The 22,527-nt window shown below is 40.9% G+C and overlaps 1 protein-coding gene across 2 annotated transcripts in view; it reads left to right on the top strand.

Annotated features, from left to right (window-relative positions):
• Positions 1 to 208: 208 nt before the first annotated feature.
• Positions 209 to 22,527, top strand: part of lpar2b (lysophosphatidic acid receptor 2b) — a 30,056-nt gene continuing 7,737 nt past the window's right edge. The window contains exons 1-4 of one of the 2 annotated variants that reach the window (XM_033624465.2): positions 209 to 587; positions 12,573 to 13,049; positions 15,507 to 16,001; positions 20,349 to 20,602. In XM_033624465.2, the coding sequence (XP_033480356.1) occupies positions 12,794 to 13,049; positions 15,507 to 16,001; positions 20,349 to 20,602 (1,005 nt within the window). In that variant the 5' untranslated portion in view covers positions 209 to 587; positions 12,573 to 12,793. The remainder of the gene's footprint in view (positions 588 to 12,572; positions 13,050 to 15,506; positions 16,002 to 20,348; positions 20,603 to 22,527) is intronic. The other variant, XM_078166371.1, reaches the window with a different exon arrangement.

Below are 22,527 nucleotides of genomic sequence, written 5' to 3'. Positions count from 1 at the left end.
GCTAACCTCAGAGCATCTTATTCACCTCCCACTATCACAATCATATAAACCCGCCTGAATATCAGCCCCGCCCACGCTGTCAATCACTCTATAGCTGCACTCTCATTGGCTGTTCCCTCACTACGTCATCGATGAGGGGGTCCGCTGGGGGCGGGGCTCCTTCCCTCAGGTTGGTTGGAGCAGCATACCAACCCGCTCCTTTGTGAAAGACAGGCGGCAGCAGCAGCAGCAGAGTCGTGCCGCACCCTTTTTGCTCCTCCTGGGACTCACAGCGCGGATCACTCCGCACAGGTAACTACCGTTCAAACCACCGGAAGCAGGAGACAAGTCCAAACACAGGTGAAGGGGAGTATCCACCAAGTTTGTGCGGGACAAAAAGAAAAAACTGGAATGGAGCCTCGATAAAAAGAGACAAATAACAATAACGTGCTTTTTGTTTTAAAATATTGTGGCGCATTTTTACACCTGGTGCTGAGAGGGCGGTGAAAGTGCGCAGGAGGTGGCTCCAGGTACGACTGAACATTGTTTCTCTACTGGACGAGGATCTGGATTTACTTGATAGACGAGTTCATAGACGAAAGGAAAAGGTGAGTTCAGATGTTTCTCCTCAGTAGGCTTCATATATATCTCACTGTTGTGTTGAGTATGTCTCCTGTGAGTTTGAAATGAGCGCAGTTGGAGAGGAGACCGAGTTGTTGGTGTTTATTGTTTCGGGGCTCCATCAGCATGCTGAGGCATCTGCACTGTCTCTCAGCGGTGTGGAGGGAGTCTGGACTTCATTACAGCCTCAACATCCTCAACACTGCCAGTGTGGCCATGCCCTTTTCTCTTGTTGTCTTATCCTCAAACAAAAGCAGTGTCATCTTTCTTCCATTCAAGATATTCCATTTGATATTTCAGTTTTTGTGTCCTTCTTTTGAATCTATCAGGGTGTATCCTACAGTATAAATGATTCCCCTAAGCCTTCATTGTGTCAGGCAAGAGAGACAGATAACATGACTTGCTTTAATGGTTCACATTCTACAGTGCAGGTGTTTGCAGTGTTTTAGTTACCTGTACAATCTAATGCAGTCAGACACATAATAGCCCTGCGATAAATCATTGTGAAGGTCATACTGTACCTGTAGTGTTGACACTGTGTCACAGAGTGTTGACTCACCTTAACAGCAGTTGTGTTGAGGCTGTAAAAAGTGGTAGAGTTGTGCCGGACTGCAAAAAAATTCAAGTGTTCCTAGTTTTCTTTCCATTTACTTTAAGGGAGAGCCAAAAAATACATTAAAAAAAACAGTCAATTGATTGATTAGACATGTTGTCTATCAGAAAATGGTGAGAAATAGCTCATCACAATGTCCTTGAGCCCAAACTGATGTCTTTAAATAGACTTTTTTTGTCAGACCAACAGTCTAAAATACAAATATAGTCATTTTACTGCATTTTTTCTTAATAGATTAAATGGACAAATACTTATCTCAAGTCCAATGCAGCATCTAGAGCTGGTTGTCGGGCCTTAGGCTAATACTTTTTTGGTATCAACCAAAATGTGTCTGTAAGACTTTATCAAAAAGTACTCAAACTACATTGAATGCGACTGAATTTGCGAACTTATTGACTTATTGTTTGATCACATAGTTTCTGATCTAAGTCAAGATTTGCTCACTTACAGACTGTTGTTGTTCAGGTCAAGTTCTGGTACGGCTGCTGGAGTTAGACAACAATCAGCATTTGGCGTCTTCTGTTGAATGACATGGTTTTTTTTTGTCTAAAAACCTGTTCATATTTCTCTAAGTAAGATCGAAATGTAACGTTTTGGTATTGTACTGTGTGTCAGTGTTGAATAATCCCAAGTACCCAATCGTCATAACCTACAGCCTCAAAGAAAACCACAGAGTTCAATCAAGGTGAAAAATGCCTTTCAGAGCCCACGATGACATCTCTAAAATTCTTGCTTTGTCCATTGAATGGTCCAAACCCCAAAGATATTCATTTATCAGTGATATAAAACAAAGTAAAGCAACAAATCTTCCCACATGAGAAGCTGGAACTGGACAGTGTTTGTGACTGATGTACTGCTTTATCAGTTAATTGATTATTGATGTGCATACATTAATGTGTAAGATATGGGACAGTTTAGTCACTGCCATGTTTACCGAGCTGGTTTCTGGTAAACACAGGTTATGAGGTGAACAGATGACTAATTTGTTCAAGAGAAACTTGAGATGAATAGTTGAGTCACTGAGGGGAAATACAGTCATTATATACTTGTAATCCAGTCTTATCTAAAATACTTCAAGTAAATCACCTGCAGGAACGTCACTGCGATACAGAGATTCAGGCCACATCCACACTAACATGTTTTCGTTTAAAGCAAAAACGATCCCCGAACAGGAGGGTTTTAGCTCCATTTCAGAATTACTCTCTATTCATACTAACACGTCTGAAGATACATTTCACATAACTATTTTCGTACACTGGGCATGCATGTGCAGGTGTAAACAGGAAGCAGGTTGCCTACTCTGCAGTTGCATACAGAGATGGCGAAAAGTAAAACCAGAGATTTCTTTGCTTTTACCGACAAAGGTTGAACTGTTACTGATAGTAACATGAGTGTAAGGCGGTCAAGGTGGTGGAAAACAGATTGGGAGTCGTCACAAAGCAAATATGGCGACATATTAGAGCAGTAACAGGAGCATTATCCATCGCCGGAGGAAACTATTACAATAGTGGAGGAGTATCAAGACAAGAAAGATAAAATCATAAAAGGAATGCAGACCTGGCTATAATGTCTTGACAAGCTGTGACTGATAAAACCCAGTTGGAAAGCGAACATGGGTGTCTGCATCATGGTTCCGTCCGTCTACACGAAAATGCAAGCCCATAGTTTTCATACTAAAATGTGGTCAGCTTTTTCGAAGATTTGTGTTTAAGGGGTTCCACTAGGTGTGAACGAAGCAATAGCTATGTTTTTAAAAGCCTCACTGGTGGGCTGACCTCATTGGTATTCATGTGTGTTCAAAAAGAAAGTGTGTATGCATGCGTCTGTGTGATTAAATAGCTAAAGTTAATCATTATGCCGATGACGCACAGTCAGTCTCATTAGCTGCATGTCCATGCTTCACAGCTGGATGGTCTCATTTTAGAATTTATAAGAAATGCAACCAGAGAGAGTGTGTCTGCAGAGGTGAGTGGAAGTTCAGATTCTACCTGGAATTAGACGTCACAAACCACCACCACCTTTGCAGCAGGACTGGTTTTAGTCACAGATGCGTGTGTGGTGTAAATCTTCTGTGCTGCTAGCTGAAGCTGATGTGCTAAGGCTCCACTTTCAGAGAGCAGGGAGGAGGGAGAAGAAGAGACTCGGGTGTGGCAGCCCCGGTAATAACTGGTTTGCGTTCAAACTGGTGTTTACTGATTCAGCCAAGTCCATTCACACACAAACAGACATGTGATGCATGAAAACACACGGTCATGCAAATGCAGGCCTCTTAGAGCCACACAGAGTGGAAGCACCGCAGTGAACTTGGTGCCCAGAGTCAGGGAAGCAAATGCTTTGTCAGTTTCTTTGGGAGGGGAAATACCATGAGGTCAAGTTTAGGAATGCACCTAAAGTTTTAATGAGCTACGCTGGAAATGCTATAATCAGACATTACTTTACTCTGATGCTGAAAGGTCACATGAATCTCTTTAAATGGGATATTTTATTCGTGTTTTTTTTGTGTACTTTTACAGTTAAATCTGTGTAGCACCAGGATAATCACTTAAATGCTTTATAACAGAAAACAAAAACAAAGCAGTCCATGCGTTACCTTTTAGAATAAAGGTCTAAAGGAATAGTTCGACACATTGGAAAATATACTTATTCGCTTTCTGGCAGAGGTAGAAAATTGATCCCACGCTCATTACTGTATGCTTAATTTAAGGCCACACCCAGCAGCCAGATACCTTAGAGGAAATTCTCTTTGTTTAATTTGTTCAAGAACTGAAGTGGAGGAGTGTTTCATGGCAGTTTGTGTGCTGGACTATTTATTCGTTTCAACCAGTAACTTTCTGGAGTCTCCATAGGTCGCCAGTCGACGGCTCAGAGCCAAAGTTGTTTTTATATTTTTGTTTTTGTGTGGATTAAACAGTTTCGATATAAAAAGCTAATTACTGAGCCTTAGAGGTGCTGGAAGGCAGGTTGTGTTTCCTTTGGACTAAGGATGAGTATTGCTAGGATTTAATTGATACTGATACTTTGGTGTATGTTTACTATTTGGTGTTGTTTACTAAAAAAGATTTGTGTCCTATGCAATAAAAAGTTAATGAAGAGTTTTGCGCATATTTTAATGATAATCAGGATAATATCATCAATTGCAATGACTTTAGGGATGATTGTGACGTGGAATTTTTGTATCGTCCCGTGCCTGCTACTCTCTGTAATTTGGTGTGAAAAATAAAGACATGACTAACCTGGAAATCCAGATGCTCCGCCCCTAGCAAATTCTAATTTGCACTGCACGGGGATCTGACCCCGACAAGCAGAGCCCTGTGATTCGCCATCGGACCAATCAGATCAGTCTATCTGACAGAGGTGGGCTCTGGGCGGGCGTAACATGATGAGGACAGCGCTGCGAGGTAGGAGTCAAAAAGTAAACAGCCAAGATGGCAGCTGCCAAAGGACCGCGTCCATTAATATGCCTCAGTTAGTGCCGCCCCTTGGGTAGGAAGGGTGTATTGGTGAGGTGTCTTAGCCTGGATTTCCAGGCTAAGACATGACATGAAACAATGTGAAAAGATTCAGACGTTATTTTGATATTACTTTTTGCAGAAACAAGTTTAATTGAGGTTCCTCTATGCATGATGAGGGAGTGCTTAAAACCGATGCTAACAGTGTCCTGAGTTAATAACAACAGATCTATTTTTATGATGAGTGTTAATTTGTCCTCGACTTGACAAGGTCAAGACAGTCATAATTTTAGTTTGACAGATCCCATCAGCATCACAGCCTGGAGGCAGCCCTGAAGGAGTCAAACATGCTCCACTGCTTTAGATGTATAGAATGTAGTGTTTCACATGGGTCCTGATGTTACCGTCTTTGCACGCAATTACCTTTTGCCATTGATTGTATTTAGCAGCACTTCATAAATGTTAGTAAAGTGAGCCCACACTTTGGAGCGTTTTCCCCTGTTAGCCATGAATGGACAGCACAGAAGGTAAACTTGCAGTACTGCAGTGTCCGATGTAATCGCCTGATTATCAGCTCCTTCATCATTGGAGAACTTTAAGAATTTGAAAATGCCAGTTATGTTAGAATTAATTAACGTTTTACAGATAGTAGCACGGTTTGGCCAGGTGCCCGTTTAGTGCCAGTTCTTGATACCTGTCCCTGCTTTGGAGAGTGCCAGCATAAGTGTTTCCCCCTGTTTTCAGTCTTTGTGCTAAGCTAAGCTAAGCTAACTGGTTTGTGGTGGTATCTTTATATTTACTGTACAGATATGAGAGAAGTATCAGTCTCTAACTTTCTGCAAGAAATGAAATAACCTGTTGTGCTATTTTTTAGCACCATTAACATTGTTTTGAAGTCGTGTCTGGAAAACTTATTCTACCATATTAAGTTTTTTGTTTTAAATACACTAATCACTCTTCTCTTAGTGCTGCAGGTTGTGTGCAGTTGGTTTTTGGAGCTTTTTAGCTAAAAACAGTTACGAGAGCGTGAGATGAGAGCTGGGTTTTTGTGAGGATTTGGTTGCAGTGTTTCCACATCCTGTGATTGCAGCTGCATATATCTAAAATCTGTAGCTGCATAATCTATGTGTGGTTTCATGCATATTTGAGAAGATGTATTGGTTATTGAAGACCGGAATTGCCAGACACATGGTGTTATTGCACCAAACACAGTGTATTCAGACTTTCTAATCTGATAGACATGAAGTTGGTGTTTGTCTCCAATTGCATCTTTCGACCTTTTGAGCTGCATCAAGCTTACAAAAATAATGGCTTCCGTCTTGATCTTTTGTACACTCTAATCTACGACAGGGAAGCGTTTGTTGTACTTTGTTGAACAACAACTTTGTTCTTTTGTGACCTTTGATACTTAAGTCACAGATTGAAATTCACTTGAGTGCTTTGCAGCTGCTTTGATTGTCAGTTGTGAAATTGCACCAGAAGAAATGATCAAAGGTTTTAGCCTCCAGGTTTCACACTGAAATGCAGCTAGTGTTCAGTCACAAGAATTGGTGGCCGAACAACCACTTATGATAAACGAAATTATGCTGGTTGTTTGACTATTGAGGAACTAAAACATCTATAAGTCAGTCAGACAAAGAATCCACAGTTTTTCAAATGTGAAATGTTGTCTAACAAACAAGCAGCTGTACAAGAACTTTTATTAAATATAATTAAGTATAAAATTGGTCGTGATTATATGAGTCATGAACGTTTTAGAATAGCATTGTTCGACTCATCAAGGACAGTTTGAAAGACAAAGGATCGAAACTTTCATTCCATGCATTCTCCTTCCTCACCAAAACCTGGTGCTTATATTACCAACAATCCAACTTGGCTGTGGACTGTTTGATTGTAGATTTGAATATGTTGTACTAGTAGCTATTAGCCTCAAGCTGCTGGCCTCGAGCAGAGGTGAAGAGCTACAGAGGTGTTGCTTACTTCCGTTTAACCCTACACAAGGTGTGTCACCATACCAGAAATGTAGCATTTGTACAATACCAGTTAATTTTATCATTAATCCCTGATGATCCACCTTGAACCTAAAGTACTGGTCTGTGTGGGTTCATGAGATTTTGTGGGCGAGGAAACATATTTACATATAGCCCAGAGCACATTTCTCCCCTAATGTTGTTGTTGTTCAGCACTTGTACATGTAAGATGTGATGGGAGGTCTTTGAGGTCGGCTGTTTGTCCTGCTGCTCCTCCATTCTGATCGGACAGCCGGCTAAAAAGTAAGTGAGTAGCGCAGCATTTTACCAAAAGTTGAACATTTTTCAACTCTCGATGTCAAGAATAAAAAATGCCAAGCATGGACTCTCAGTGTCTCGTCAGGCTGTTGGTGTTTGTAGCAGAAATATATGGCGCTCCCATTACAAAAGAATCAACTAGATATGCTGGCCTCAGGAAAAACTTTTCATTTGAACAAGTCGAGGTGGAGCTGTTGCTGCAGCTGCACTTTTTGTTTCTTCCCTGCTGCAAGGTGTTCTTCTTCCTTTGCCATTTAACAACACACTGGAACACTTGTAGGCGCAAATGCTGCCTAGTTATGTCCAGAAGAATTGCATACGCAGTACCTACAGCACTGGAAAAAAATAAGTTTCATCATGTATTCAGAATCTTGGCTTCAACTTGGTGCAGAGGCATCGGCTCTCATGACATCCCTACCCCACACCCTCAGTTTTTTCATATTCAAATTTGTAGCCTGCAGCCTCAACTCGACTCGAGTGACATCACTTGAGGTAATTTATCAGAATTCATGCAGACACAACTTCTTTTTTTTTTTTTTTACATATGCAGTATAGGGTAGCAACAATTAGTCGACTAATCGATGACTAATGAACTATTAAAATAATCAGTGACTATTTTAAAAGTAAAAGTACTATAAAGTACCCCAAAATACTCTTATTTCAGCTGCTTACGTTCAAATATTGGCAGCTTTACACGAGATGATGGTGAACTAAAACCCTTTGGCATGAGTATGAAAAAAGACATTAGATGACATAATTTTGGGGTTTGGGAGAGACAGACCGACATTTTTCTACATTTTAACACATTTTTCGATAAAATGATTAGTTGACTAATTGAAGAAATAATCGACAGATTAGTCGACAATAGGGCTGACCCAAAAAATTCGAAGCTTCGAAGCTTCGTTTGATGACATGGGATTCGATTGTGAAAAAAAAAAATTTGAGTATTCAGCCTTTTTTTTTCCTCCCGTTTTTTTGGGGGGACCTTGAACGCAACACCATCTCCGACAAGGAAATAGAAAGCCTGACGTGCAATGAATGGAGACCTATTATCCTGCTTAAACACAGACAACAAAATCTTTCAACAGTGTGACTCAAAATAATGATAAAATATATTTTATTGATGTAAAATAATATGCTGATGGTGACATTTTCCACTGGTCCGCTGCGCTCTGAGTCTGGTGTCAGTGACACATGCTGCTCTGAGTTGCGCATTTGTCCGCTTGCGCGGCAGTACGCGCAGAGGGTTTCAATTTTTAGAGTTAAATGAAAAGTTAAACACTACTTATCAGCAACCAGAAGTGTTTTTTCGTTTGTGAATATTTTTATCTTAATTCTAGGGTTGCAAGAAACTCCCCAAGTACCAAGTAATAAAGTAAACATATTTTTAGGGCTGGCCCGAATGCTTCTAGGTTGCGAAGCTCTAGTTGTTGCCATGGTAACCGACATCCAACTCAGTATTTGAATGTTTCTTTTTTCCTACTCTTAAACCTGTGGAGGAAATTGAAAGGAGGTAGCAAATGTCAGACACGAATGTGGCCAGTGTCCTCAGTCACGGACCCCCTCTTCAGAAAACTAAATTGGCTGTCCATCAAGGAAGAGGAAAAGGAAAAGGAAAAGGTGGGACAAGATGTGGACCCTTATCCGTGGCTGGCAACTGAAGTGAAGCACTTGCTTTGCAACCAGTGATGCGGTCAGACCTGCAGTGTTCCGAGTTATTAATAACTCACAGAGACAATGCACGCAATAGTCCACCTTCCACCTCCTCTCCCCCCATCACTCTCCCTCTTACACACACTCACAGTGGCATTATGTTCTACTAAAGGCTCGGGCTGGGGTAGTTAATTAGTGTATATGAATATTATATTATCAGTACTCAGTGTCTTTGGATATCTTCAGTTGGAATCAGTGTGACGAGAGAAATGGTCAGACGGGCTCACACAGAAGAGAATTGATGAGTGTGTTTTTTACAGGAATCACACATTTCTGGTTTATATTTCCCTCGAAATGATCTCATGTTTTTAAGATTTTCATGAAAGTCAGCATAAATGTCAGGAGTTGCTGAGTTCCTTAAGCTGGTGTTGAAACGCAATATAGTGACACATGCAAAGAAAGGTCAATTAAACTGTAAAGCAGCAAGAAGAGTTCATAGGTGCGTCATGTCTGTGTGCTCATGGTCTGGGTTCAAAGATCAATTGTAGTGCAACAGCTTGATTGATGTTGCGTGTCTCAGACAGGGACAGAGTTCCTTCAAGGGAAATTGAAAAAAAGGAGTCTGTCACTTTCTCTCTGCACAGCACACAAATGAGAACTCGTAGGCTTTGTTCAGTCAGTAACACAGACACATTTCCATGGACACACACCACAAATGCATTATTATATTCTGTCCCTGGACACTTGAGACTTCTTCTTGTTTTTGCTTTTGGGTCTTTTCACATTCTTGCACTTTTTTTTTTTACTTTCCTCGACTGTTTTATGTTGTTTCCTTTAATCAAAGCCTTTTCTTGCAGTTGTGTCTCATCCATCATTTCATTCTGGAGCCTCTTAATTTCTCACTTTCTCCACATTTTTCTGTTTTTGATTTGGCATCTCTCTCCACACACCCTTGGTAGGAGAGTGGGTCACTGAGGCTCCCTCCCTGTGTGTGTGTGTGTGTTGTGCATGTTTGGATTGAGATTGAGTTACATAGCTGGATTGTGTAATTGTGAGGTGTGTCTCTGCTGCAGGGAGTCTGCCGCTCTGCTGTTTCCATTGTTGAGGGAGAGTTGAACTTGGAGCCGACGGTACAGTGCGCGTCGTCGTGCTGCGCTGGCTTTCACAGGAAAATGGAGGATGTGTGAGGGAGTGTTGTTGACTCAAAACGCGCCATGCAGCCCGTACAAGTTTACCGTAAATAGGGGATTAAAGCCGTTGTTGTTGGCCACGCTTTGAGTGCATGTCTTGAAGTGAAGGCTGAGTTCTGCCCTGAGCTGTGGTTGGTTTCAATTACCTCACTACAGTCATAAACCCTCCCATACTCCTGTTGTGACTTGTCAGCCTGTATAGATAGTTGGTCTTTGAGCTCAGTGGTATTATAGTGACTGTAGCTGCTGTTGCACCTGATCAAGATATTCTGGTTTATACAGAGGTCAAAATTCTTTGACATGTCAGCTTAATGATTAAGATAAATTTTTGCTGTTTGCGTGGTCATATTTTTTAATAAAACAACATATTTGGTAAGCTGCATTTACAGGCTATAAATATTTCTGAAAACCTTGTGGTAAAGCAAAGCAAAGTGGTCCAAACTGATAATGTGAGCTCACACGGCTCAATCTTGATGATGCCTTTTTTCAGCACCAGTTTATTTTACTGACAGTGAAAAACTGTCATGATAACTTTAAGACATATATGAATACAGGGCCTGAATTTCAGTGTGGCATTGCAGGCATTGTGGATAATTCCATCGATTCCTTCATTTCCGTATTTCATTCATTGTCTTTATCCATATAATGCATCATGATTTATTCGTCTATATATAATTTGAATCTGCAAAGAAACTAGTGACTAATGTTGTAAAATAAATGTAGTGGAGTAAAAAGGAGAATATTGGCTTCCAAAATGTCGTGGTGTAGAAATATAAAATCGCAAAAAATATAAAGGAAGTACCTCAGAACTCTACTTAGGTATAGCACTTGAGTAAATGTACTTAGTTACATTCCACCACTGCTGAGTGGCAGAGAAAAGCTCCTTTTGCACTGCACAAGAAACCCTTTAACACCTGCTAATATCTGGCTTTTTTATGTAATGGGTAAGGTTGCAATGGGCATCCCACCCAGGTCAAATGACTCAGTAGTAGTCGTGGTTATTAGTCGGCAGTGATGGAACTACAACACCCAGGTGAACGCTCTTATTTTAGCCCCTGTACCGGAAAGATGTAATGACGTGCCACCAAAAAATACCGTCCGTCTCCACCCAAGCAGCACTCAGACAAGGTTCCAAATTATTTTGAACCTTGAGTTTGAAAGAGAGACTGAGTACGTATGAGAAATATTAAAAGAAGTAACCTCTTCAAAGTTTTCACCAGCCTCCATGCTGCTTTCTACTGTATACTAACCTGTTTTCCAGCCTGTCTGTAACGTCGAATGTGACACACTAGAAAAACACGCACACACGCACACAGAAAGGCATACTTGTCTGCTTCAGTGCTGTGGACACTGACAATAGGAAAGGAGTCTATCGCCTATATTTAGTGTGTTTAAAGATCCTGTGTACAAGCACTAATTTTTGTGGTAATGGCGTGAAAGCTTTGAATAATATTGCATGTCTAATTTGATCCACACCTATGTTGAGATTCTTAAAACTACACGGACTACCTCTTTGAAAACCAGAGAATCTATGAATATGGAAATTTTGTTAATTTCAACCGTTAAAGTGCGGGGCACAATACGTCTCCATTGAAAAGTCCTTTTAATGTGTATTGAACAGTAGGGCTGCCACGATTAGTCGACTAATCGATGACTAATTGACTATTAAAATAATCGGTGACTATTTTAGTAGTCGACTAATCGGTTTGAGTCATTTTTCATAGAAAAGTACTATAAAAGTACCCCAAAATACTCTTTCTGCAGCTTCTTACGTTCAGATATTGGCAGCTTTACACCCTCTCCCGTGACAGTGAACTAAAACCCTTTGGCGTGAGTATGAAACAAGACATTAGATGACGTAATTTTGGGGTTTGGGAGAGACAGGCCGACATTTTTCAACATTTTAACACATTTTTCGATGACATGATTAGTCGACTAATCGAAGAAATAATCGACAGATTAGTCGACAATGAAAATAATTGTTAGTGGCAGCCCTATTGAACAGCTACTGTGATCAACTGATCTGCCATTAATTTTCTCAGTTGATTATAGTTTGATCTATGGTATGTAATAAAACGGTGAAAAGTGCCCATCCCTAGATGATGTCATTAAATGTCTTATGTTTGACTGTACAGTAAAACACAAAGATATTCAATTGACTTAAATATAATACAATGAAAAGCTGCAGCTTCTAACATTTGAGAAGCTCAGTTTATTTGTAAATGACCATTTTGAAAGAAGTTATAAAAAATACTATGCAGGATTGTCAGTTATTGTTTGTAAACACGCTTGCCAGCAGAAGTGAAAGTAAAATCCAACCCTGGGTTCACTCTTGTTTGGTGTTTCACTTCAGTATATTTGCATTTGTAAGTGCTGCTTTTAAGGAAAGTACAGCAAATAATATTGTGATATTGATTTAAACCATACAGAGCAGCCATATGGTTTTTTTTCTTGAGTGTTTCGCCTTGTTCCACCCCACTGATCGGCTAGTATTAACCCTAACCATAACCTCTTTGCCCTAACGCTAATCGCTTCCGACCTCAGTGTGTTGATGTGACAAATACAAGAAAATCATAGCGCAGTGGGGCAGGACTTCGAAGAGTACTCCTGGGGGAAAAAATGTGCTTGTCCCAGTTAATGAACTTGTATGACTCGACTTGACCTCTGAACGTGACTCTGGGCTGATTGGCAGGTTACTCTCCTGGTTAGACATTGTTGAATGTTGTAGCTATTATTATATTCACATATTATCTTCAACTAATGCTTAATTTGTTCACAGATTGAAGACCAGCGGATGCCAGACAGCTGTACAGTGAAAACCTCAGACCTCAAACTGCAGTCCTCACCTGTCCAGCTGATGGCATGCCAATCGTCAACACACCAAAGAGGGAAGTCTGAATGATGCCCTAGACCTCCCCCTCTGCTCGCTGTCTGCAACATCACTCTCTTCCCTGCCTACTTCAGCTCTTCTCTGATCAGACATCTGCTGGATATCTCAACATGGATACAGAGACCATCGACCTAGACGGATGCTACTACAACAAGAGCATCAAATTTTTCTATGAGAAGAGTGGAAAGAACATTAGCGACCACTGGAGCACACGTAGCTATGTGATTGTCACTCTGGGCATGACGGTCTGCTTCGTCGTCATCTTTTCCAACCTTTTGGTCATAGGCGCCATTTTAAAAAACAGACGTTTTCACTACCCTATCTACTATCTGCTGGCTAACCTGGCTCTGGCTGACCTCTTCTCAGGTATGACAAATGATCCGAATACCTAAACTGCATTGTCACATCTGTTATGTTATTTTATATCAAGTTTTAGTGCTGCTACAGTTCAGTCAGAAAGTACAGCACTAGAACAGACACACAATGTCAGGGTATCTACAGGTGTTAAAAAGTGTTAAAGCTCTGATTTTCTCAAAAAAGGCCTTCAGAGTAATCTCTGAAATGTTTCAGTATCAGATTGCAGGCTGTCAGGCAGCTGTGCCCCCAGAATCTTCTCATAGGTGTGGCCAGATGGGAATACTGTAAATCTTGGAGTGGCACACCAAAACCAAAAACCATAACTGACTTTCATATATTTAATTATGCTGTAGAAGGTTATAGGCTAGTTCAAAACTATGTTAATATGAGATTTAAGGAATCACGTACCGATATAGTTTGGTTTCTTATTTTGTAGTTGAAGTTACCAGATATTTGAGTTCAACAACAATCCTGTTTTAAAGTGTTATGGGATAGTCATTGTTCTTTAAATAGGCTGGTTGTCCTTGTTACTTAAAAAGACAAATATACAGCTTTAATTTGAAGGAGTTTTGAAGGAGACTTGTGGGTACCTATAAAATCCATTTTCATTCAGATATCTTGAGGTGAGAGTTGAAGGTAGCCCTTTGAAAATGGCCACGCCAGTTGTTTCCTCACCAACATTTCATATTTAGTAGGGATGTTCCTTGCGACTAATTTCCCTGTCAGCTAAACGAAAATTTTGATTAAGTCTAGTCGATTAGTCTAAAAAAGGAAAACACTCAGAAAACAGTCAAAATTTAGCACAATTTATCTCCTCTGTCATTTTATAGTTAATGTGCTCCTTCCTGGAGGTTATCATTTTGTGTCCCAGCATGGTGCAGTCAGGCTCAACATATTCCATTAACATCCTGAAGCCTTTACCTTCAACAAAGTTAAGCGAAAGCTTATATTGTGAGGTCGTTGTTGTGATGAGCTGCGTTATTTTCTCAGACCGGGCGGGATCACAACGATGCACGGCTAGCAGCAGAAGCAGCCGTCGTTCCGTGCAGGTTAACATCCAGGTGCTTGAGTTGAATGTGGTTGCGCATTGCTCCAGTCTGGTGATTATATGCCAGTTTTTCTGACACAGCCTACATGCTACCTCGTTTTCATTTTCTGGATCAAAGTCCTGCCAAACCACGCTGGTTTTGTGAGAGGACATCTCTCTTATTTCCCACCGTGCTGTTTTAAAATTCCAGTCTACTCGAGCATTACCCCGGGGAGGGGGACTCGGCTCTGTAGCACCCACTAGTGGCGGGTGGTTGCATGACAGTTAAGCAGCTGTGAACATGAATAAAACATTAATTGGTTTAACCAACTAATACTTCTGGTGCCGACTAGTGAGGAAGTTTAATCGTTTAGACGACTAATCGCATGCATAGCTATTATTCAGCCCCCTACCTGACAAGCTATGCCAACATGGTTGGTACCAAAGATGCCTTAGTTTGTTTTTACATAATAAATATCTACCTTCGTGCTAGCTTTAAAAATGAATGTGCCACAGCGTCTTAAAGACAGTAATGTCTGCCTTCAATTGTCATCTTTTATTGTACAAGTTCAAAACATGTCACTGTTGTAATTACTTTCTGACTTTCTACACTATATCTCTACCTGCCATCTATTTATCAAGTTTTACAGTCGGTCAGTTCAGCAGGCTGCCGTCTTCACCATGTTATTAATAGAAAAGGTGATTAGTGCCATAAGACCTATAAACTCTGCATGTTAACATCTGTTGGCTGTTTTTAACCACACCAGAAATGCTGCTATAAACTGTGTTCATATTAGGATGTTGTTTTAATGAACTTTGCATCTCTCTGTGCACTTTATAAGATCAACCATGTCTTAGCTGAGATATTTGATGTCTTGAGTGCAGCACACAAAGGCTGCGTCATGTAGTGTCACATCTGGGGACCAAATGTGATCGAGTTGGTGCTTTTATGGAGAGTTGATGAGTGTAGATGCTGGGAAGTAGCACAGTGCTGTATCTTGGCGCTGTGATGCTGGTAAATCTGCAGTGACGTGTACTGAGATGCCATTGATGTGCAGGATTACAAGGAAAACAATCACAGCGGGTGTTGTGACTGGCATTGTATAGCTTTAAGAGATCAGGACCTGCTTATCTCATAAGTAGGTAAATGAACCTTTTAATGTTGTGGATTTGTTTTACTTCAGACTGGTTGGCCCACTGTTCTTAAATTTTTTCACAAGTATATGTGATATCCTAATATCAACATTGTCACTTGGAATGGCTGAAATCAGTTGTCTTTTTTAATGGTGAAATTGGTGACCTTGTAAATACAAACCATAAATACAAAGTTCTTCACACCCACATATTGCAAACAAAGATATGAAAATGACATTCAGGAGTTTATCCTGTGTTTTCATTTCTGTCTTTTCTGTTATCACACCCCCTCTCTTGTCTTTCAGGTGTCTCCTACCTCCACTTGATGTTTCATACTGGTCCCTGGACCATTAAGCTCTCTAAGTTCCAGTGGTTTGTGCGACAGGGGCTGATCGACACCAGTCTAACAGCCTCGGTCCTCAACCTCCTGGCTGTGGCCGTGGAGCGTCACCAAACCATCTTCAACATGCAGCTGCACAGTAAGATGAGCACCCGGCGTATTTTTGTCATCATTGTGTTCATCTGGCTGGTGGCCATAATCATGGGCCTGGTTCCCACCATGGGCTGGCACTGCCTGTGCGACCTGTCGAACTGCTCCACCATGGCGCCGCTGTACAGCCGCAGCTACCTGGTGTTCTGGGGCGTCCTCAACCTGCTGACCTTCTCCATCATGGTGGCCGTCTACACCCGGATCTTTATCTACGTGAGGCACAAGAGCAAGCAGATGTCGCAGCACACCACCCAGATGAGACACAGAGAGACCGTGTTAAACCTGATGAAGACCGTCTCCATGATCCTGGGTGAGGGAGCGCACACACGCTACACATTGAGGGCTGAGCAACAAACTGCAAACTTACTGAAACCTACATAACGGCTCTCTCCTGACGGCATCAATAAGCAGCAAAACAAAAAGGTTACAGCTTCAGTAGAAACATTTTTCAGTGCACATTTGACAGTTTAGATGCAGCTCACTGACTCAAGTGTTTGCTAATATCACAACACATACCCAAATTATGTTTGGGCATGAGTACTCAGTTTCAAGTCATCAGCATTGTTCAGTGTATTATCACATTTTTTTACTTAGTAAAAGAAAACATACATTTGTGACAAATATAACTGTTAAAAGGTTTATGCTTTTTGGACAGGACGCAGTGCTCAAACAGCTATCATTGAATATCTGCTCAGATCTATGTAGCAAAAAAAAAAGGTATCTACCCAGCCGCAGATAACGCTCAGCGTTTTCATACATCACTTGATCTAACATTATAGGCAGATTAGCGACCAGGCATAAGAGCAATGTTGGAGGTATTTTGACAAAAAAAAATAATGTGCATTGCAACCTATGTGACATTAAACAAGCATATCATAGCAAATATCGACAGTCAGTGCACAAAGGCAGACTTATCCTAACCCCTACCTGCATTTTCACTTGGGCGTTCATTTCAGACCCTATTTTTGTGTTTATTTTATTTTTTCTTCTTTTTTTGCGAGCACTCCATAATAACTTAATGTGAGTACTGAAATATGGAAATTACTTAAAAAGCCCATCCATAACCCAAATACATCATGCAAATGGAGGGAAAATCAATGGAAACCATTAATGTTCCCCAGATCTATTTTTATTTGGGGAATTTAAAGGGATAGTGCACCCAAAAATGAAAACTCAGCCATTATCTACTCACCCATATGCCGAGGGAGGCTCAGGTGAAGTTTTAGAGTCCTCACATCCCTTGCAGAGATCCAAGGGGAGAGGAGGTAGCAGCACAACTCCACCTAATGCAGGCTTCAGGACACTTGGATCACTATGGACGAGCAGTATGGAGATATTTTGTGGTTTCAATTATGTGTTTTTGGATGTTTGAATCTGGGGCCATCAGCCTGCAGGTGGAGTTTTGTTGCTACCTCCTCTCCCCTTGGATCTCCGCAAGTGTTGTGAGGACTCTAAAACTTCACCTGAGCCTCCCTCGGCATATGGGTGAGTAGATAGTGGCTGAATTTTCATTTTTGGGTGCACTATCCCTTTAAGTTCATTGTTGACCTTGGAAAGACTTGTTAGACCAACAAAAAACAACAACTTTTTCAATCACATCTAACACACTGTAAAGCAGAATCTACTGGTTTAACATAAAAAGATGCATGCAAAATGTTAACTTAATTTTTTTAAGTAGTTCCAACTCTGGCATTATTGAGTTTTAGTACAACCAACATGATTTGTTTTGACATTGAAAAGCTTAATCAAGCTGAAACAACTTAATATTTATCCAAAAGTTGTGGTGATATTTAGTGATGATCAAATTACTTTATTTGATATTCTAACTTATTATTTTTATTCAGTCCTACTAAAATGTTTTTGATTTTGACCAACTTCTTAGAATAAGTTGTCAACTAACTAAAACATGTTGAAACAAATAAACAAACCAAATTTTTAATGGTGAAAAATGTATATATTTTAAGCATTATCCACCAACCCCATGAATCAATGCAGTCGTCATCAATGCATGGATATACTGTATAATACAACCTGCTTCACTCAGGCCACGTTATTATATCATTTCTTTTAGGGAATCTGGTGAATATTCAGCATCTCAGTTGCATTTTCTCCTCATTTATTTTTCTACTTTGCATTACTGAAGAAACCAAAGCCTCCTACACACAGTACCTACTTTATTATCACAGTTTTAGTTCTGAGACCTTCAACAGGTAAAATCTATCTGTGTGTGTGTTTGGTGTGATTCTTGGGTTTGTTCAGTCAAGATTTTTCAATCTATGCTCCTGCCAGTAAGACTTTGTGGTGACCTCATGGCAGGAGGACCTTGTTTACTGTAAACGGTGGTAGGTTCCCAGCAGGAGCCACAACACGTTTTGGGTGTTTGGGGTCATAAAATTCAGTGACCTTCTCCATTTGTAAGTAATCACCTCAATGTGATTCGCCTGCAAGCATCTAAAAACGTGGTTTTCTACACCAGTGAATATTGTAATTATCTTCCTTGAGTTGGAAAAAAATCATCTGTATTCATAAATTAAAGTTGGAGTCAGCAGTTCTGGAGAAAGATTGATGTTATTTGACCTCAACACCCAAACAAATACACCCCTTCTGTCAGCGCTCCCTCAGTGGCTCCAGTTACATCTTCGTTGTTATTTATGTTTCAGTACTATCATGGTGTAGCTCTGCTCCTCATGGCTGAGGACGTGGAGGACATGGGAGAGTAGATGGCATAGTGTTGTGCAGCTTGCTCTGAACCCAGGGTTTCCCACACATTCATTTATTTGTGGCAGCCCACTACCATTAAAACATCACCTGCCACAAATACAATTTCTATTTTTGGACGGTTCATTAGGAGCGCTGTAGGAATATGTAATAGCACCACGCTGTCAGAGCACTGAACACACTCCAGGCAGACACTAACTGTTCATCTGCTGGGTCTAAAAGTTCACATTCACTCGCAGCAGCTGCTCCTCTCATCTATCAATCTGATCCGATCAGCTCTGAGTTGATCGACACATCAATTAGTAACCAACTTCTGCTGAGCTCGGCCTGCACTGCGTTCACGGACCCACAAAAAATTTGAAATTCAGGGATGGAACACAGACTGAAACAAAGGGACTCGATGTTTGTTTCTTATTTGCAGATCTAGTTTATGAACACTGGATTGTTTATCGGCGCACACACAGAGCGGAGAGCTCGTGGACCCTGAGGAGATTTTTGTTGAATTTGAAAAAGAAAGTGTTGGATTAGAATCGCAGACTGCACCTTTAATGCTCAGAAACTGGGCAGAAAGCAGAGTGTACAGATGTGGTTTTGTGGTTTGGTGAAATTGACTGACATATGTCTCTCAGTGCTGCATGGAAACACCTGGCAGAGCTCCACTTACATTAAAGCTGCAAGAAAAGCACTGACAAAACACAGAAATCCCTCCAGATAATATATCATGCAGGAGAGACTGATTGAAAGTTGGTTCAGGGCCTTTAATTACACACCCCCACATAAATACCACATGTACATATTACTCATTTTGCTCATTGTACAAGACAGTTTTCAGGGAAACACACGCCTGAATCCTCACAGAACAAAACAACAAACACTGTCAGACTCTTAAACACACAGGCTGCCATGCAGGCTCCTCTTTGCCTGTCTGTACTTGTTAAATGAGACTCTACTCCCCCCCACACATTCACTCCTTCCCTCCTTCTCCTGCCGATTCCTCTTGTTTTCTGCTGAACTGATCATGCTCCCTTGCTCCTCTGCTCTCTTTCCCAGCCTCCCCTTCTTCTACTCTCACATTTTGAACTTTCGATTAAATTCCTCAAAGTTTTAAAAAAGTTACACTTCTTTCTGCCGTCGCTCAGCAGCCGAGAATCAGCACCTCTGGCATGCGGCGAGGGCAAGAAAAACCCTGAGCATGCCCTGACAGGGAGCTGCATAGTTTAGTTACTGTGACAGAAAACAGCTTCTCCCCTGTCCGTAAGACACCACTGAGTGTGTGTGGGGTGTGTAATCTTTTACTTCACTGTTTACAAGGACCAGCGTGAGTTTTTGACCTTGAAAGTGAGGACATTTTTTAAGGCGGTGATATTCTGGCGGTTTTTGTGTCTTCACGTTGTGGTTCTAGAGTTAAGACTTGGTTAAACACAAAGGTTTGAGGTTAAGCGTGGAGTTGTGACAGTTGAGGTCAGGGGCTTAGGAATGCATTACACGTCATGCGTGCGAGTGTGTGTTACCACATCATCTTCACATTTCCGTCTCCAGCTCGTACATGTACATGTACATGTGTTAGTGCTGAACATGCTGCGAGTGTGTGCACATAATGAATTCCTGAGCTGCCTAATCGAGTATTATGATAATGAAATCTGATCATACAGACTAAACCCAGTCCTCATGCTGACATGCTATGTTTCTGGTGTGTGTGTGTGTGTGTGTGTGTGTGTGCATTGTCTACAGAGGAATTTACAGTACATTCCCTGTCTCCCTTAGTTAGCCCCCCATTTCTTCACATTCTTTAAAACTCTGTCTGCAGTCTGGTAATTTTCTTTCCTCCTATTTTATCTGTCACTATCCACACCTTTTATTTTTTATTTTATTTCCAGTGTTACTACAAGTTTTCTGATGACCTTGTGTACCCTTGCTCTCCCTCTCCCTCCCCCTACAGGCTGTTTTGTGATATGCTGGACGCCTGGCCTGGTCATACTGCTGCTCGACGGCCTGGGCTGCGCCTCGTGCAAGGTGCTGCGATACGAGAAGTACTTCCTGGTGCTGGCCGAGTGCAACTCCTTCGTCAACCCCATCATCTACTGCTTCAGGGACAAAGACATGAGGAGGACCTTCAGGCAGATCATGTGCTGCCTTCGGGGCCGCGACCGCAAGAGCACCTCTGGAGTTCACTTTAACACCCTGGAGCACGAGGTACTGTCCGACAGCAATGGAATCGATGACTGCAGTCACAAACAAAACAACCACTCGCACTAAGAACTGTTTATAACAAAGCCCTGAAACCACACTGACTGTTGACAGATGACTATGAATATCTGTTCACCACACACAGTACGACCATGACAACCACCACAAACAGTTTAGGAGATATGACGAACTGACACTTTGGTCGACTTGACAATTGATACATCTCAGTTGTTTGGTTTTTTTTTTAATTTTGCTTTTCTCACCAAAAAATCTGATCATTAAATAATGGTTTAAAGGTCAAGTGTGTAGGATTTACAGGCATCTATTGGCAGAATGAAATATAATATTCATAACTGTTTTTTAGTTTATAATCACATAAAACCAAGAATCATTGTGTTTTCATTACCTGAGAATGAGTCGTTTCCCTCAACGGACAAACCAAACCAAAGGCTCAAGATAGGGCCATATGTGTTTTTTCACGTCAGCCATGGTTGTAGTTCTCCTACCGCAACCTCACTGCTAGATGCCTCTAAATCCTGCACACCGGACCTTTAATATTAAACACAATGTGGATCATGATTTGAAAAACATCCAGGTGCAAATCAGATTTGAAAACAGCTTTGACTAAACCACTCAGTACCTTAACAGGTCTTAAAAAAACAACAAAGAAGCCTTGGTCCACTTCAAGCAGCTATAAGTGATATTTTTACAAGAACAGTGTAGCAGATGAAATTGTGAAAACAAAGGAGCTGCTGATAGCGATGGACCTAAAGAGAATTATCACCTGAATCTGCAGCTCCCCTCAGCTTTATGGAGCTTAAAGTGAGTTTTAGCTCATCTGTCCGGTCATAGTGTCATTTTCATAGTGCCAAAAAGATCCCAAAATTCACTGTACGAAACCTGCTCAGCACCGAACAGCAGGCAGAGACATTTAGTGACTAACTGATGAACACAGTGGAGGATTGGTTGAATATTAGACTTACATCTGCAGAAACACAACCAAATATGAGTTTGTATTTAAAGTCGTACGCACTAAAAGTGTGACGTCATTACACTTCAACGTCTGTCCTGCTTAAATTCACTGCTATGACCAAATATAAACAAACATGCTTCTGCTTTCCAGTCGCTCTGTGTGTGTGTGCACATGATGGACAATAGTAACACTGTGTTGAATATAAAACCTCTGAATATTAGCTCTGTTGTTCTGCACTGTCACTGTGTTCACTTGTGTCAGAGAATAACTGTTGATCAATGTTGCAGTGCTTCAGCCTGCTGTGGTGTGAACGCACTTTGTTGAGCTCTGTGTTGCCTATAGAATACATACCATTTTTTATACAGCACTGTGAATTGCAGTAAGCGACAGACAGTGTCACAGTGTTGTATGTGAAAACCATTTCAGAACTGTGACCTGTACTTTGCTCCAGGTTTGCAAATGTCACCAACAGTATCAGTCAATTTATAACCAACAGGTGAATCAAGTGGCTATGTGAGGTGAAGCAGGTGTCCTCACTCAAAGTCTTATTGGATCACTCACCATTACTCACTTTTTAGATAGAAACTGAACAAGCGTTTCATTTGATTCAGGTGTGCAAAATTTATTTTCGTATTTGTTGGAGTTAAACTATAATACAGGCACCCCCTCCACACACTCTTTGTGTCATTTGTTGAGTGCTGTAGGTTTTGTTTCCCCTTCATCTGTGTGGCATCACATTTGTGTCTTAATTCTGAACACTGGATGGGACATTTTAGCATGTTTTCACCCATAAAAGTAACATTTTGTAGTGAAATTATTGTTTATTTTAAATCAAATCAAACTTTATTTGTATAGCACTTTTCATACATTAAAAATGCAGCACAAAGTGCTTCACAGAATAAAAACATACAACAAAAATATTACATACATACTGAAAACCCGCCCCTCCCACCCCCAT

This window comes from Epinephelus lanceolatus, chromosome 3, assembly GCF_041903045.1.
Source record: "Epinephelus lanceolatus isolate andai-2023 chromosome 3, ASM4190304v1, whole genome shotgun sequence".
NCBI classification, from domain to species: Eukaryota; Metazoa; Chordata; class Actinopteri; order Perciformes; family Serranidae; genus Epinephelus; species Epinephelus lanceolatus.
The sequence above is the reverse complement of the archived record's forward strand: the minus strand, read 5'-3'. Positions and strand labels throughout refer to the sequence as shown.